An 18,830-nucleotide genomic window follows, 5' to 3' on the forward strand; every position below is an offset into this window, starting at 1 on the left:
CTTCCATCGATCTCCACAGGCCAGGACGTTGGCCCCCTCTCCCTCCGGCTGCTGCTCCGGCAGCAGGAGGGAGGGGGGGGGGGCATTCCTCCGCTTTGTAGTTAGGATTTGGATTTGTAGGTCGTGGTGCGTCGTTGCGGTGGTGGGAGCGATGTTCGGATGAATAAATCTGTCTCAACTTCACTCCCACACTGGCGGTGGTCGTCATGACGGCGTCTCAGAGTTGATGGCATCGTGTGTTTGCAGATCCTTCAGAACGGTGGCGTTAGGGTTCATGGATGGTGTCGGCGAGGCGGCGGCGGTGACTCTATCAGGTGTGTCTCTCCTTCTGCTCTGTCTCCGTTGCTGCGGCGTTGTCTCCGACGTCATGGTGGAGCAGGGGGGTTTTGTCGTCCAGGAGTACGCGCAGACGGTTATCTACGCAAGTGACAGCTGAAAGATGGTGCATCTTATGCTGGGTTTGTGGTTGAAGGCTGACAATTCTAGTTTCCTCCTCCGGCTTCATAGTCGTGTGGGGGTGTCAGTTCTGAAGTTCGATGGCGTGTCCAGGGACATGTTGCCCTGGTCTGATTCTTTCAACGACAATGGTTTTGCTTCAAGCAAGCTATTTTAGAGGTCCGTAAAACTGCTGATCAGCGATGGAGCCGCGTCGAGTTCGGGTGAAGAGGTGATCTGTCTCCTCTTCCTTACTGGAGAGGGACAGGCGCTGGTTTTTTTGCGTACGATTATTCTATCTTTTCAGTCTTGTAATGTCGATAGTTACGTGGCTTGTAACTTAATCTTTCTTTTATTAATGAGATACATATTATTATAAAAAAAAAAGCAAAGCAACCAACGCCTGGCCGGAACGCACCAAAGGTGTCAAAATCGATCCTTATGATTACGTACGTCTTGCCGCCGTGCGGTTATCCAACGGCCTTTGTTTATTCGGCATAATACACCGGCTATGACACCACGCGATTCAGGCTGATCCGCCTGAGGGCGAGCTTCGTCGCAGCTTCCTTGGCCCCAACGCAAACGCAAACGCCGGGCCTTGCTCTCGCACGCCACGCCGGGTCGCGCACCGGTGCCGCGCCTGACCCAGCCGTCTATAAAACCAGTGTCCGTCCACTCCCTATGCCGCCCAGATACACATACCATCCACCATTTGTCCGTCGCCAGTAGCCACAGAATCCATCGCCAGAGCCCGGAGAGAGACAGAGCACAACACTCCACACGCCGGCCGTTCCATTTCGCTCCGCCCTCCCGCCTTGTCTCGTTGCTGAGTTGCCGTCGGCTCGCCCGGAGCAGTTCGCCGCTGTTGAAGCAACCTCCCCGGTCGCTCGCCGCCATGAAGGTGCGTGCGTGGTTGCTTGCTGTCGACCGATCGAGCTGCGGGTTCATTTGGTTCCCTTTTGCTGTTCTTGGTCGCTGCTCTGGTTTGCTGATTTTGTTTTTTGCTCTTGTCTGATGGCTGCAGAAGGTTGTGCTCAAGCTGGATGTGCACGACGACAGGCACAAGGCCAAGGCGCTCAAGGCCGTCTCCGGTCTCCACGGTACGAGCTCATGACACATCCCTGTTTCCTCCTTCCGTCTTGCTGTAGCATCTTGCTCTAATTCGTCGCACGGAAGTAATTGTGGGCGGAATTGAAGGCCAGAATCCTCATCCATCTTGAATTTTGACTGCCTCAGGCATCGACCAGCTGGGCGTGGACATGAAGGACCAGATGATGACCATCGTGGGCACCGTCGACCCCGTCGCCGTCGTCGGCAAGCTGCGCAAGCTCTTCCCCGGCGTGCAGATCGTCTCCGTCGGCCCGGCCAAGGAGGAGAAGAAGGACGACAAGAAGGACGGCGGCGGGGACAAGAAGCCCGCCGGAGACAAGAAGGAGGGCGACAAGAAAGACGGGGACAAGAAGGACGGCGGCGACAAGAAGCAGGAGGCGAAGCCGCCCATGTCGGTGTACCCGCCCTACGGCTACGCGCACTACGGGTACCCGCCGCCGCCGCGCTACTTCGTCCGCAGCGCCGAGGAGGATCCCAATTCGTGCGTCATCTGCTGATCGGCGTCGCCGCCCACCCCTGCCCCATGTACATTTCGTCGTTGTCCCGCCTGTCCTCCTCTGCTGCCGCCGCCGCTGCAAGTGGACAGTGGTGGTTGGTAGTTGCGATAATACGACCGTGTAATTACCAGTTGCATCGAATAGCTGCTGTTTGGCTTGTTTTTTGCAAGATGTCGACTGCCGGAAGGATGCAATACTAGTACTACGTGCATCTGCTCATCAGTTTGTAGCGTGCGCACCGAGAGCGAGAAGACCTACTTACTATAAAGAGAAAGAACTTTTGATAGTGTCTGAATTTCAGAAAATACTACCCAACTGAAAAGTACTTATGTTTGTTGTCGTGATGGAGAAACAAGTGTAAATCAGTATTAAAACCATCGGGATTCATGTCATAGGAGTATACATAAATTCGGCTCAGCCAAAGCATGCGAAATCACACTATGATTGTGAAACGGTCTTGCTAAGTCTCAGTCGACTGAGAATTAACGAAGTCTCGGTCAATGCTTATATCCGTGAGATCTTACATTGAGATGCGTGTAAATTTTTTCTTCAGTTTTTTCTTTTTTTCTCTTGTATGTTATCTCACTTGATTGAGACATGGTTAAATCTCAACCAACTGAGGCCTAGCCACACCCATTGCGAAACTGTTGTGCTGCGATGTATACATGCACTGGCTGCATGATGGCTAATCTAACCGTATTTATGCGCCTTATGATATGCACTAGTGGTTGGGGCGCACTCCTGGTGCGCCTCCTGTGAAGAAGTTGGGGCGGTGCCAGGTGATGAAGCTATGTACCTAGGATAGGGTCATGGACATGTCCAAACTACCCTCTCCAAGAAGATCTCTAGAAGAAACCACCTTCCAATCGACACGGAAGTGTTCCACTCGACGGACTCGAAGACACTCGACCATGAAGCCAACCACTCGACAGACAGGAGATCTGAAGTCACTCTGCACACGATCGGCCGGTTATTAAGTAGCCTTTATAGCCATCATAGCACTTTATTTGTGGCGTTATCAGTAACGCCCGATCTTAATGTACCTTAAACACTACATAACCGAGGGCCGGAGGGGTCTGGCGAACTCTATATAAGCCACCCCCTCCTAAGTGTAAAGGGTTCGCACCCCTGTAACTCATACACACATAATCCAGTCGACCGCCTCCGGGCTCTGAGACGTAGGGCTGTTACTTCCTCCGAGAAGGGCCTGAACTCGTAAATCCCTTGCCTATACAATTACTCCATAGCTAGGATCTTGCCTCTCCATTCCTACCCCCTACACTACAGTCAGACTTAGAACCACGACAGTTGGCGCCCACCATGGGGCAGGTGTCTTAGCGACTTATTGGAGAAGTTGCGATTTTTTCGATCTCCTTCATCATGGTTTCAGGCGGAGCTCTGGTTGAGGGCCGCGAGATCCGTCTCGGCGCACTCACGTTCATCGCCGACGACTCCGCTTGGCTTCAGGAGGCTCCGCTCGACATCGACGCGCTTCCTGTCTGCCGGGCGACGCACTTTCGCGCGTGCATCCGCGGTGTCCTCCTGTGGTAACCGTCGACCCAGTATCGGTCGGCTCCTGTGTCGTCTTCCCTCCCTGTTTCCCGCCGGCGCAAGCGCTCCGGTCGGTCGAGGCTTCAGCGGTGGGTGAGACACGCGGTGGCTCGCCAGTCGGCCACCCCCCAAGTCGCGGCGATCGAGCCTGACGAATCTCTCTACAACCTGTTCGACCTGTCGACTGGCTCCGCAGAGACTACATCCGAGTGCGACAGCAGTGATCCAGCGACAGAGGTTCTGATGGTCGATGGACCACGCAGTCCTCCCGGTTTTCCCAGCACCGACGGAGGCGACGGCGGAGGCGATCCGTCGCATGCCCATGAAGAGTATCTCCCCGAGCCCCTCACTTCGCTGCAGAGGGAAGAACTTCGCCGCCGGAATATGGATGCGCTGCACCTATCGTTGGAGAAACCCCCGAGGCTCGTGCCTTAGAGGACGCGCGCTTCGCCAACTTGGCTGAGCGCACTTGACTGGAGAACCTCCAGCGAGCACTCGACGAGCGTGCGCGGCAACGGGTTCCAGAATCCAGTCGACGTCAACTCTTTCTACCACCGACTCAGGTATATCAAACTCCGATTCAGAATTTAGCAGCTGCAGCCCATATAGCAGAGTCGATTCAGCCTTCCCAATCAGAGGCGGGCAGAGGCTTGTTACAGATCAAAGCATTACTCCGGGCAGCAGGAAATCAAAATTCAGCTGTATCGCAGTCGCGGAATAGGATTCACAACAGATACATCGCTGCAAATACAGTCCAGTCGGCCCATAGCCCAAGATCGCCCCCGAGGCGTGAGGGACGTGGAGACCAGCGTGATCAGTACCAGAACCGTGAGAAGTACGATCACCGACTCGATCCTGATGATCGACGTCGAGTGCCCACCCCTCCCCCAAGGAATGGATCATACGCGCCTCGACAACAGGATGACAGACGCCATCACGGTGTGGGCGAAGGATTCCAGTCAACCCCAGGGAACCAGGCTTTGATGCGAGATCCATTATCGTTCAAGGTTTGGTCGACAGGAACAGAGCTCACCGAGAAGGTCATGACAGAGATGTACCCACCAGCAGCAGAGTACACGTCTCAGGACCAGAGTGTTTCAGCAGAGCCATCAGGGCCGCGGTGATTCCTCCCAACTTCAGGTTGGCGACTTGAGTCAGTAAGTTCACTGGTGAGTCTAAGCCTGATACTTGGCTTGAATACTACCGAGTGTCTGTTCAGATTGGCGGCGGCAACGATGAAGTAGCCATGAAACACCTGCCTCTTATGTTGGAGGGCTCGGCCAGAGCATGGTTGAATCAGTTAGCACCCAGCAGCATTTACACTTGGGAAGATCTGGCTCGAGTGTTTGTCAGAACATTTGAAGGAACTTGCAAGTGACCAGCAGGGTTGACAGAGCTGCAATCTTGTGTGCAGAAGTCGAATGAAACTTTGAGGGATTACATCCAGAGATGGATCACGTTGCATCACACGGTAGAGAATGTATCTGATCACCAGGCAGTCTGTGCCTTCAAGGAATGCGTTAAATACAGAGAGCTAAATCTAAAATTCGGTCGAACCGGAGACATGTCTGTGAGTCGAATGATGGAGATTGCCACCAAGTATGCTAATGATGAAGAAGAGGATCGGCTCCGGAGTGGCAAGCACAAGTCAGTCGCCCACGAAACCGGAGGAGGGAACTCCAGTCGGAAGCAGAAGCGGAAAGCCGAGCCAGCTGCTCCTGGAGAAGCCTTGGCCGTGACTCAAGAAAGTTTAAAGGGAAGCCCAAAGGGTCTTGGAACCCTAAGAAGGTGACGGACAAGGAAGGGAATGACGTGTTGGATTTGCCGTGCCACATCCACAGGAAGAAAGATGAGGAGGGTAAACTCATTTACCGGAAACATACCACTCGACAGTGTCGGCTCTTGATCCAGCAATTCCAGGGGAAACAACCCAAAGATAAGGAAAAGGAGTCGGAAAAGGTTGAGGACAAAGAAGATAGTGATGATGGATATCCCCAGGTCAATTCCACCCTGATGATTTTTTGCTGACGTTGAAAGCAAAAGTCGATTGAAAGTTATCAACCGAGAAGTGAATATGGTTGCTCCGGCGACACCCAGTTATCTGAGATAGTCTCAGACTGCCATCACATTCGACCAGTCTGATCACCCGACACACATAGCCACCCCTGGGAGGCAAGCTCTAGTGGTCGACCCAGTCGTCGAAGGCACTCGACTGACTAAAGTTTTTATGGATGGTGGCAGTGGCCTGAATATACTATATGCAGAGACGTTGAAAGGGATGGGTATTCCGATGTCCAGACTCAGTACCAGCAACATGAGTTTCCATGGAGTCATTCCTGGAAAGAAGGCTGAGTCACTCGGCCAAATTGCTCTTGATGTGGTTTTCGGTGATTCCAAGAATTACCGCAAAGAAAAGTTGACGTTTGAAGTTGTGGATTTCCAGAGTGCTTATCACGCTATTTTGGGCAGGCCAACTTATGCACGTTTCATGGCCCAACCATGTTATGTGTACCTCAAATTGAAGATGCCTGGTCCCAAAGGTGTGATCACTATTACTGGCAATTGGAAGAAGGCGGAAGAGTGCTTTCAGAAAGGCTCAAAGATCGCCGATGCTTAGATGGCAATGGTAGAGCTGCTGGAATACCAGAAAACTGCAGACCCGAGTGATTTGTTGCGAGCCTAGAATCCCGCTACGGAATCAGCGTTTCAGTCGTCTGGTGAGACAAAACCGATTCACATTCACCCGACCGACCCCAGTGCTGCTCCGACTCATATCTCTACAACACTCGACTCCAAATAGGAAGAAGCGCTCATCCAATTCCTCCGTGAGAACTGGCAAATCTTCGCATGGAAACCTTCTGACATGCCGGGTCTTCCCAGGGGGCTGGCTGAGCACCGTCTACGAGTCGACTCAAAAGTGAAACCTATCAAAGAACATCTTCGACGGTCCACCATCCAGAAAAGAAAGGCCATTGGCGAGGAGGTGGCTCATCTCTTAGCAGCGGAGTTTATCCGAGAGATTTATCACTCCGAGTGGCTCGCCAATGTTGTCATGGTCCCCAAGAAGGACAAGTCGCTTCGCATGTGCATCGACTTCAAACATATCAATCGGGCCTGCCCGAAAGATCATTTTCCTCTCCCCCGCATCGATCAAATAGTCGACTCGACTGTGGGATGTGAGCGCCTGTGTTTTTTAGACGCCTATTCCGGTTACCATCAGATCCGTCTGTATGGACCCGATGAGATCAAAACAGCTTTCATCACTCCATTCGGGTGCTTCTGTTTTGTCACCATGCCATTCGGCCTCAAGAATGCTGGAGCCATGTTCATGAGGATGATTCAGAAGTGTTTGCTCACTCAGATCAGTCGGAATGTGGAAGCATACATGGATGATATTATGGTCAAGTCACGGAAAGGTTCCGACCTGCTGACTGACCTTGCTGAGACATTTGCCAACCTCAGGAGGTACGATATCAAGCTTAATCCATCAAAGTGCACATTCGGAGTTCCTGGCGGAAAGTTACTCGGTTTTCTCGTTTCCGAACGAGGAATCGACGCCAATCCAGAAAAAGTTGGTACTATACTACGAATGAAACATCCTGTGCGTGTGCACGATGTCCAGAAGCTTACTGGTTGCTTGGCCGCTTTAAGTCGATTCATCTCTCGTCTCGGTGAAAAGGCATTGCCTCTTTACCGACTGATGAAAAAGTCAGACAAGTTCGAGTGGACTCCTGAAGCTGATGCAGCGTTTGCAGAGCTAAAAGCCCTGCTCTCCACCCAGCCGGTGCTTGCTGCCCCAATCAGCAACGAGCCTTTGCTGCTTTATATTGCAGCCACAGGACAAGTCGTCAGTACAGTACTTACGGTCGAGCGCCCAGTATATTATATTTCTGAAGTTTTGACCCATCAAAGCAAAGATACCGTCATTATCAGAAGCTTGTATATGGGATTTATATGACCACGAAGAAGGTTGCTCATTACTTCTCTGACCATTCCATTACAGTCGTCAGCGACGCTCCATTGTTAGAGATTCTGCACAACAGAGACACAACTGGCCGAGTGGCAAAATGAGCGATTGAACTCCTTCCCCTACATATCAAGTTTGAGGCAAAGAAAGCCATCAAGTCCCAAGCAATAGCAGATTTCATCGCCGAGTTGATGGAACAGCAACTGCCGACTCAAGTTCACTCGGAGCACTGGACCATGTTCTTTGATGGATCTAAGATGCTGAATGGTTCCGGTGCTGGGGTAGTGTTGGTGTCCCCCTGAGGAGATAAGCTCAGATATGTGCTCCAGATTCACTTTGATTCCTCCAATAACGAAGCAGAATACGAATCACTTTTGTATGGGTTGCGTATGGCCATTTCACTCGGCGTCCGTCGCCTCATGGTCTATGGCGACTCAGATTTGGTGGTGAACCAAGTGATGAAGGAGTGTGTCGGTGTCAAAACCGGCGGATCTCGGGTAGGGGGTCCCGAACTGTGCGTCTAGGCGGATGGTAACAGGAGACAAGGGACACGGTGTTTTTACCCAGGTTCGGGCCCTCTCGATGGAGGTAGACCCTACTCCTGCTTGATTAATATTGATGATATGGGTAGTACAATAGTAGATCTTCCACGAGATCAGAGAGGCTAAACCCTAGAAGCTAGCCTATGGTATGATTGTTGTTCGTCCTACAGACTAAAACCCTCTGGTTTATATAGACACCGGAGAGGGCTAGATTTACACAGAGTCAGTTACAATGGGAGGAGATCTACATATCCGTATCGCCAAGCTTGCCTTCCACGCCAAGGGAAGTCCCATCCGGACACGGGACGAAGTCTTCAATCTTGTATCTTCATAGTCCAGGAGTCCGGCCAAAGGTTATAGTCCGGCCATCTGGACACCCCCTAATCCAGGACTCCCTCAGTAGCCCCTGAACCAGGCTTCAATGACGACGAGTCCAGCATGCAGATTGTCTTCGACATTGCAAGGCGGGTTCCTTCTCCGAATACTTCATAGAAGATTTTGAACACAAGGATAGTGTCCATATCTGCAAAACAAGTTCCACATACCACCATAGAGAGAATAATATTTGCACAAATCTAATCTGCTGACGTATTCCGCAACGTGACATCACGCCATGGCCAAGCCTTTATTCGAATCGTTTTACTGGCCCACCTCAGCGCATTTAGCGAGGTGGTTTCCTTGGCACGTCTTGTCGAAGCAGAGATCGTGTCCCCTTATTCCGAGATTCTCATCAATACGGGCGTGGGTAACCCAACCGTGCCTATTGGTATGTGTCCTCAATCGAAGGCGAGTCCCAAACGGTCACGGGGAGGGCTCTTGGTATTCAACCTCTTTATAAAGATACCAAGGCTCGACTCCTTTCTTTCAATCTCAATCAAATCCGCCTCTCACCTTGAGTTCCAACACCCAAAGCTCCAAATTTAGGCGCTTCGGACCTCCGATGATGTACGGCTCCGACCTTCAAGGCCGATGGACGCCTTCCTCCATTACGGAAGAAGACATGCTAAAGCTAAGAGATGCCAGGTATCTAACCGGCGAAATCTCGCATAGGCTGCCTGCTCAAGCCTGGTGAGAGCATGGTGTTCGCATCTCACTTCCTTCGGGGGCTAGGCTTCCCGACAGACCCCTTCATGAGGGGGCTCATGTTTTATTACGGGCTGGAATTTCACAACTTAGCTCCGGAGTCCGTCCTCCATATCTCATCGTTCATTGTCGTGTGCGAGGCCTTCCTCCGTATTACTCCTCACTTCGGATTGTGGCTTAAGACCTTCAAAGTAGAGCCGAAGATGATCGAGGGGCAGCACGCAGAGTGCGGAGGTGCTGTTATAAGCAAGAATGCCGACGCTCCATGGCCCGAGGGCTCTTTTCAAGATGAGTTCAGCTTATGGCAACGAGAGTGGTTTTATATCACAGCTCCCAGGGGCACCAAATGGGTGGCGCCACCTGCCTTTCGCTCGGGTCCCCCACCACAGCTAGCGTCATGGGTCAATAAATGGCTTAACTGGGGGCCGTCCAAGGACGTGCCCTTGTTGCAGGGCCGCGTTCGAGATCTCCTAGAAAGAGATATCAATCTGGTCATAGTTACGTGGGTTATGTTGATTCGCCGCATCCTGCCCTGCAAACGTCGCCCCCTCCGCTTGTGGGAGTTTAATCCGGAAGGACCAGGAGCCCTCCAACATTTTGTGGGCGCGACGCCCATGGAGATGTACAAATTGTTCTTCGGATCACAAGCAATGTGTCCGGACTCGTCCGAGGACGCAGGTCTGAGCTGCAATCACCAGGATACTCAAGTAAGTAGCCCTGTACCCGGACACGCTATCCATATATTTATCATAAAATTGCCCTTAAATGAAATGTCCCTTAAACAGGAGTGGATAGCAAAAGCAAAGCTAATCAGGTGTCCGGCCCCCCTCCCTGAGACCACGCTGGATCCCGTGTTAACCAGGATGCTGGAGGTTGCGCCTTTGGAAGAAGGCGAAGAGGGGAGCAAGGAAGCTACCGCCTCCCCGAAGGAGGCTGTCAGGAAAGGAGGAATCGAGAATTCCTCTAACCAGGGGAAGAAGAGGACCGCCTCTGAAGACCCGGAGGCCATGGTCTCAAAGTGGGGGAAGAAATCTTTGTCAGAGGGTCCGGCGCCGGGGGGTGCCTCGGTCGCATTGCGCCCCTGAGGGGATCAGCTCTCCACCGAGCCGTAAGTAAAGAGGGGGGTTTCAAAATGAGAGACATCCCTGTTCTATTTTCTGAGGAAGATAACCGAAATTTTACCTTGTAGTTCGGATCTCAGCCCTTCTCAGCAGAGCTCATCTTCAGGGGATCTTCGTCCGGAGATGATGGAGAGCGGAACCCCTCCCCCTGCCGTACCGCCTCGTGAGGCGGGCGACCCTGAGGTGTCATCATGGAGGGTTTCTCCGAATACGGCAGGGCCGGAAGGCGGTCGTATGCCCCCCCAAGGCCCTCCGTGTCCGGCCTTTGAAAAAGGCCATCAGACGAGTCCGGCACCGTCCAGTGCACGGTTGGAGGAGCTGAAGGATCTGCTCGGGCGAGCGTCTATCTCAGAAGAACACCGTGCGTTGATGGATACGGTGATTGGAAGGATTTCATCCGCGGAGAGCGGGTTGTAGGAGGCCGTCAGGAGTTTACTGACAGGTTTTGAGGTACGCGAAATGATGTACCTTTTGACAGATCCGCATATATAAGATGCGCCCCTGTATACATAGTAGCCCTTGAGACTCTGTGCGTTGTCAAAAATGATGGTGCGCCGAGGATCATAATCCCAGTATAATATGTCGCCTTTCCTATGTAGGTGGCGAAGTGTCCGGTGGCTAGCCGGACTGATGAATTTGCCGAGCTAAAGCGGCAACTTGACGTGGCAGATGCCAACATCGCGCTTGTCAACAAGCGGCTGGACGAGGCACAAGGTATGTAATTTCTCCGAAGACACCTGGTAAGAGGAGCTTGATGCCCGTACCTTACCACATGTGTGCTTGATGGAGATGGTGCCGCTGCCATGGAGAACCTTCGGGCGGAACTTGCCCGAGCCAAGGAGCAGGCCAGGAAAAGCGATGCGGCTGCCTTAAAGGCGGCTGAAGAGCTGAAAGCCGAACAGGTTGCTCACTGCCAAAGCAAGAAGGAAATGGCCGAGATGACTGTAAAGTTGAAGAATGCTGCCGACCGCTGCAAGCTTCTTGAAAAAGAAGATCGGGTGGCACAGAAGGACCTAGAGAAGGTCACTACTGAGGCCAAGGATACTCGCTCTGTGATGAGAGCTACGAAGGAGGAGCTACGTCAGGCCGGAGATATCACGGCTGGAAAGCCCTTTATGCTGCGGATGAAGTTCGGGGATCCAAAATATGCTCCGTTGGACCGGCAGTGGAGTGCAGCGAACACTTATCTGGACTTGGCGGCGAGTGCCGCGGACGTGGCCGAACACTTCCGCGATCAAGAGGACCACGAAGTGGAAAAGCTTTTTTGGTCACAGTTCCACAATCCAGAGCGCCCACTTCCATTAACCGATCGTTTAGCCGCATGGGCGGAGCTGAATAGGTTATCCGGACTCACCATGAAGTATGTCGTGAGTCATCTGTGGCCGAAAAGGCCTGAGCCGAAGAGTTATTTTAGCTTGGTGCAGTAGTTCCTCGGTGTGGTGCCGCATATTAATGCAATGAAGAGGTCAGCATGCATAGAGGGTGCGCAGATGGCTCTTGCCCGTGTCAAGACATACTGGGAGGATATGAAGGCCATTGCTGTTGCATCCCAAGATTCGGACGAGAGGTGAGTACCTGCCGAGCACTATTTTCAGGAAGTTCTGCAGGGCGCTCGTTTAATAGAGACGCAGTGCTCGACGGATGTTATGTTCGAATAACATGTATTATTGTAAAACATTGTTTGGATGGAATATAAAAGCTTTTTATACTTGTGCCTTCAAGAATCAGAATACCTCCTGTGCGGCCGTTAATGTATATGTGTATATAACCTAAAAGATGGCAGTCTTCGGCTTCAGCCCCCACGCATATAATGCGGGGGTGTTGGCAGAAGGCGCATTTTCACACTTGATCCAACGTCTTGGTCCTATTAAGGAGGTGATAGCGCAGCGAACTAGGCAACCGGACTATAATGCTTTATCACTTTCACTTAGCCATAGGAGTTTGACAGTGGGGCTACTATATAGCCCCTAGGGGCACCGCGCTCACCCGAATTCGGGGCGCGTGTGTGCCTGGCCGGGAAACGGCCCTTCGTTAATGCGGAGGAATCCTAAAGATTCCGGCGGGTCATCGAGTTGTTGACCAGTCTCACGCTATATCATGATAGTCAGTTTTCGGCTTTCTCTACTGAGGTGCTCCCCTGGCCGAACCGGGGCACAATCGCAGTAGTTCTCCTGGTGACGCCTTAGTCGATAGAGCGGAACGCAAGGCAGCAAAGCACAGGAGCCGGGCAAACCCAACATTTGACCAAAGACATGATTAGGAGCTGATGCATATAAGGCCAAACTCGCGACGCCGAACACTCCCTAAGGTATTCGGTCTTTATGAAATCGGGCTGAACAACGCCCTTGGTAAGAAGCCCCTGGTGTCCAGGTACATGCAAAATTCTGACGTGGCCACATGCCAAGACGCCAGCCTCCTCCTCGGTTATAACAAGAAACCGGGGGATGTGTATCAACAAGAGACAGTGAAAAAGGTTTACGCAGGGTCTTAATCTGAAAAGAATTCTTGAAACGGGTCCCTACTGCACGTCTGCGCCTGTGTCTCCGTTGTGCCGTATCCTGGACGGGTGTAGCACGGTGTCCATCTGTAAAAGAGAGGAACTTAGTTGAAAAAGATCATGCGAAAGTCTATGTTATATTAAATAAACAAAGTATAATTCAGAAAATGGGTAAAATTGAGCTTTATTGTCTCTTGTTGTACACGCGCGGAGCCCCTTGTACGGGGGTATGCGGCTAGTAAGGCCTTGTATGTTTACGCCGGACTCGTCTAGCCATGTCCGGGGTCTGCACGACCTATTTAGGTGCTTTGATTAGTGAAGCCGGTTTAGTGTGTGGCTGTCAAGGCAGCCGCATAGTCTTCCGCGCTCGAGGAACACTCGATATTTCCCTTTAATGAGATGATGCCTCGCGGACCGGGCATTTTAAACGTAAGGGATGCATAATGCGGTATTGCGTTAAAGCGGGCGAAAGCTTCGCGTCCCACTAGTGCTTGATAGCTACTTGTAAATGGGGCGATGTGGAAGGTTAGCTTTTCGCGGCGGAAGTTGTCGGGGGAGCCAAACATAACTTCTAACAGGAGAGGACCCGTACAATGGGTATCTGGGCCTGGCGTTACCCCTTGAAAGGAAGTGTTGCCATGGCGAATTTTTGTTGGGTTTATCCCCATTTTGCGGATTGTGTCCTGATATAGCAGGTTTAGACCACTGCCGCCGTCCATTAGGACTTGTGTAAAGTGGAGTCCGTCAATTATCGGATCTAATATCAAGGCAGTCCAGCCTGCGTTCCGGATACTTCTAGAGTAATCCTGATGGTAGAAGGTGATTGGTTTTAACAACCAGTGGCGGGACTCCTCTGGGACAGGTCGTATGGCGCGTATCTCTGTAGGCGCCACTCTGTTTTCCCCTTTTGTCACGTGAAGTGAGTTTACTGTTTTGACTTCTTGTGGGAACTTCTTTTGTTCTCCGATGCTCTGCTTGTGGGGTTCGTCATCGTCCTCGCTTGATATGTCGAGCCCCTTGTGTTCGGCGTTGAGTTTGCCGGATTGCTTGAAGACCCAACAATCTCTGTGGGTATGGTTTGCAGGCTTCCCGGGAGTACTGTGGATTTGGCATATTTTGTCCAAGATTTTGTTTAGGTTAGATAGCTCGTCCCTGTTATCCTTGAGGGGCAGCTTTTTCTGATTTCGTCGAGAGCTTTTGAATCCGGCGTTGACTGCCGTGCTCTTCGGGCTATTTCCCTTGGTCCGGCACTGGTCCTTGCTACGTCGCGGTTTCCCGTTTCCATCCCTAACTTCGGATGTACTTGCCGCTGGTACTGCTTCTTGCCAACCAGCTATCCTCTCCTGTGCAAAAGCGGGTCATGAGGCTTGTTAATGCGGCCATTGTTCTTGGCTTTTCTTGGCCGAGGTGTCTAGCGAGCCATTCGTCTCGAACACTGTGTTTGAAAGCTGCTAAGGCTTCGGCGTCCGGACAATCGACTATCTGGTTCTTTTTAGTAAGAAATCTGTTCCAGAGTTTTCGGGCTGACTCTCCGGGTTGTTGGGTTATATGACTTAGATCGTCTGCATCCGGAGGTCGGACATAGGTCCCTTGAAAATTTGCCCGAAAAGCATCCTCGAGCTCTTCCCAACATCTGATGGTGTTTTCGGGAAGGCTTTTAAGCCAATGCCGGGTTGGCCCTTTGAGCTTGAGGGGTAAGTATTTTATGGCGTGGAGGTCATCTCCTCTAGCCATGTGTATGTGGAGGATATAATCCTCAATCCAGACTCCAGGGTCTGTTGTTCCGTCGTATGCCTCTATGTTTACGGGCTTGAATCCCGCTAGAAATTCATGGTCCAGCACCTCATCGGTGAAACATAGGGGGTGTGCGGCACCCCTATATTTGGGTGTGCCGTGATGTTTGGATACTTGTTGCGTTGCATTGCTTACTAAAGCTTGCTTTCTTGGCCCGTAGATAGATCTGGCTGGGCCGTTTTTTTTGGTGCGAATCCTTGTGCGGATCGCGTGCCAGCTTGTGTGCGGCGCCATTTGCCGCTCTGTGTTGGCCATGGGGTTGTTTATCCGACCTAGTGGCTTCCTTATTTTTTGATTGCGGGGGCTCTAAGGCCTTCTCATCAAATTCCGGCAGTAATTTTCGCTTCGGATAGCTCTTTGTGTGGCGACTGTCGCCGTATTTGTCTGCGGTGTTGAGTACTTTACCCCATCTAATTCTGAGTGCATCTTCCGCTGTTTTGAGCTTTCGCTTCTGCTTTTTCAGGCTACGCGCAGTGGCAACGAGCCTTTTGTGGAGGTTCTTCTGCTCCAGCAACTTGTCCGGCGTGAGGTCGTCCGGACCATTATCTTCGCCGGAGACGGGTTGTTCGGTTTGTTTACCCAAGTTGCCCTGTTCAGACGGTTTCTCGATGTCATGTTTGTGGTCCGCTGGTTCGCCCTGCTCTGTGGCTGGGTCTCTGTCGAGGTGGGGTTTTGAGCGGCACTTACGCCGCCGCTTTGACCGCTTTTTGAGGGAACGATCCCTCGTTGCATCCCTTTGTTCCTCGTCGTTGTTTCTTTTAGGTGTGTCCACCATGTATACATCATGAGATGAGGTGGTTGTCCAGTGCCCTATAGGCACTGGTTCCTGTTCGTCTCCTACATCGTCATCCATACCGTCGATGTCTTCGGACTCGAAGTCGAGCATGTCAGTTAAATCATCGACTTTGGCTACGAAGTGGGTGGTGGGTGGGCTTTGAATTTCTTCGTCATCCGCATCCCATCCTTGCTGACCATAGTCCGGCCAGCGTTCTCCTGATAAAGAGGGAGACTCTAGTGAATTCAGAATGTCGCCGAAGGGCGAGTGTTGAGAGATGTCCGCGGCGGCGAACTCCATGATCGGCGCCCAATCGGATTCGATCGGTGGGGGCGCGGAAGGTTCGCACTCCGGGGAGGAGTCCGGCACCTTGGAGTCACGGGCTTCGCAGAGGACAAGGCCGGTGTTCGGCTCCATCGCCGTAGAGATTGCAGCCCCGAGGCGGTGTCCAACCACCCGTCCTCGATTGGCGCAGTCGGCTTTGAGCTAAGGGTCAGAGCGGACACTGGTGCGGCCTCCTGGGCACTGTTCGGCGGCAGAGCTAGATCATGCCCATCATGACAGTGCGGCGCGCTCGGCTGTGGCTCGAACCCGTCGAAGATCAAGTCTCCGCGGACGTCAGCCGTGTAGTTCAAACTTCTAAATCTGACCTGATGGCCAGGGGCGTAGCTTTCGATCTGCTCCAGATGGCCAAGCGAATTGGCCCGCAGTGCAAAGCCACCGAATACAAAGATCTGTCCGGGGAGAAAAGTCTCACCCTAGACTGCATCGGTGTTAATGATCGGAGGAGCCATCGGGCCTAAAGATGACGACACAGAGGAACTCACAATGAAAGCACCAATGTCGGTGTCAAAACCGGCGGATCTCGGGTAGGGGGTCCCAAACTGTGCGTCTAGGCGGATGGTAACAGGAGACAAGGGACACGATGTTTTTACCCAGGTTCGGGCCCTCTCGATGGAGGTTAAACCCTACTCCTGCTTTATTAATATTGATGATATGGGTAGTACAAGAGTAGATCTACCACGAGATCAGAGAGGCTAAACCCTAGAAGCTAGCCTATGGTATGATTGTTGTTCGTCCTATGGACTAAAACCCTCCGGTTTATATAGACACTGGAGAGGGCTAGGGTTACACAGAGTCGGTTACAATGGGAGGAGATCTACATATCCGTATCGCCAAGCTTGCCTTCCACGCCAAGGAAAGTCCCATCCGGACACGGGATGAAGTCTTCAATCTTGTATCTTTATAGTCCAGGAGTCCGGCAAAAGGTTATAGTCCGGCCATACGGACACCCCCTAATCCAGGACTCCCTCAGAGTGGGACGTTAGAAGTTCGGCCATGACTGGTTACTGCAATGTACTGAGAAAGCTAGAGAAGAAATTCGAGGGGTTAGAGCTTCATCATATACCCCGACTGAAAAATCAAGCGGCTGATGATTTGGCAAAAATAGTTTCTAAGAGAGAAGCCATTCCCAATAATGTGTTTTTGGAACACATCGACACACCATCAGTGCAAGAGGATCCTTTCACCGAAGAAGCCCCGCAGCCAAAAAGTGCCACAGATCCGACTGAAGTTGAGGTCCTAGCTGTGGTCGACCTGATCATGGAAGTTTTGGTCATCACCCCCGACTGGACAGTGCCGTACATCGCGTATATCCTAAGGAAAGAGCTCCCAGAGAATGAAGAAGAGGCTCGACAGATCGTCCATCGATCGAAGGCCTTTACTGTGATAAAGGGACAGTTGTACAGGGAAAGCGCGACTGGAGCCAGTCAGAAATGTATAACACCAGAAGAAGGTCAGATAATCCTTGACGATATCCACTCGGGGACCTGTGGCCATCATGCGTCCTCTCGGACCATTGTGGCTAATGCATACCGAGCGGGGTTTTACTAGCCAAGAGCAAATGAAATGGCGAAGGAGATAGTCGACAAGTGTGATGGATGTCAGTTCTATTCCAATATGTCACACAAACCCGCCTCAGCTTTGAAGACCATTCCACTCATCTGGCCCTTCGCTGTTTGGGGATTAGATATGGTTGGACCACTGAGAACTGGCAGGAGCGGCTTCACCCATGTACTAGTGGCAGTCGACAAGTTCACTAAGTGGATTGAAGCCAAGCCTATCAGGAATCTTGATGCCGGCACTGCTATCAGCTTCATCAGAGAGTTGATATTCAGATATGGAGTTCCGCATAGCATCATCACTGATAATGGGTCAAACTTCGATTCCGACCAATTCAGAGCCTTTTGCGCTTCTCAAGGCACGCGAGTCGACTACGCTTCCGTCGCTCACCCCCAGTCGAATGGACAAGCAGAAAGAGCAAACGGCCTAATTCTCAAAGGACTGAAACCCCGGTTGATGCATGATCTCAAACACGCAGCAGGCGCATGGGTCGACGAACTTCCATCAGTTCTTTGGGGATTGAGGACTACTCCTAATCAGTCGACTGGGTGAACTCCATTCTTTCTGGTCTATGGAGCTGAAGCAGTTCTGCTGAGTGACCTGCTTCACAATGCACCCTGAGTCGAGCTCTACTCTGAAGATGAAGCAGAACAAGCCTGGCAGGACGCAGCCGACCTTCTAGAAGAAGAAAGAGAGATGGCCATGATCCGATCGACTATCTATCAGCAGGACTTGCGTCGATTCCATGCCACAAACGTGAAGAGTCGAGCATTCCAAGAAGGAGACTTGGTCCTCCGAGTGGATCAATAGAAGCCACACAAACTCGCCCCTACTTGGGAAGGCCCCTTCATCGTCACCAAAGTTCTCCACAATGGAGCGTACCATCTTTACAATGTCGATCGCCAGATTGATGAGCCACGAGCTTGGAATGCGGAGCTGCTCCGCCCCGTTTATACTTAAGTACTCACTCGGATGGGATGCAATAAAAAGTACCTATGTCGTTTGTTTATCAAAGACAAGAGTGTTATAATTTTCCCATTGATTGTTGTTGCTTTTGTTTACGTGAGAAATCCCCCAGTGGGTGGCTTAGCTGCGAATCCGTTTCGCCTAAGTTTGTAAAAAAAATCCTACCGAGTGACGAGCAAGCCTCTCACTCGGGGGCTTAGCTGCGAATCCGTTTAGCCTAAGTATTTGAAAATCCTACCGAGTGGAGAGCAACCCTTCCTCTCGGGGGCTTAGCTACAGTCCAGTACTCGCCTAAGTATTTAAAAATCCTACCGAGTGGAGAGCAACCCTCCCACTCGGGGGCTTAGCTGCAGTCCAGCACTCGCCTAAGTATTTGAAAATCCTACCGAGTGGAGAGCAACCCTCCCACTCGGGGGCTTAGCTGCAGTCCAGTACTCGCCTAAGTATTTAAAAATCCTACCGAGTGGAGAGCAACCCTCCCACTCGGGGGCTTAGCTGCAGTCCAGTACTCACCTAAGTATTCGAAAATCCTACCGAGTGGATAGCAACCCTCCCACTCGGGTGGCTTAGCTGCAGTCCAGTACTCACCT

The 18,830-nt window shown here is 51.8% G+C and overlaps 1 protein-coding gene across 1 annotated transcript; it reads left to right on the forward strand.

Moving 5' to 3' along the window:
- Window positions 1-1,107: 1,107 nt before the first annotated feature.
- Window positions 1,108-2,328, forward strand: LOC119366241 (heavy metal-associated isoprenylated plant protein 39-like). Its single transcript, XM_037631933.1, has 3 exons — window positions 1,108-1,336; window positions 1,460-1,535; window positions 1,672-2,328. The coding sequence occupies exons 1-3, from the start codon at window positions 1,331-1,333 to the stop codon at window positions 2,040-2,042; spliced, it is 453 nt and encodes a 150-aa protein (XP_037487830.1). The 5' UTR covers window positions 1,108-1,330; the 3' UTR covers window positions 2,043-2,328.
- Window positions 2,329-18,830: the final 16,502 nt, after the last annotated feature.

This window comes from Triticum dicoccoides, chromosome 2B, assembly GCF_002162155.2.
Source record: "Triticum dicoccoides isolate Atlit2015 ecotype Zavitan chromosome 2B, WEW_v2.0, whole genome shotgun sequence".
NCBI classification, from domain to species: Eukaryota; Viridiplantae; Streptophyta; class Magnoliopsida; order Poales; family Poaceae; genus Triticum; species Triticum dicoccoides.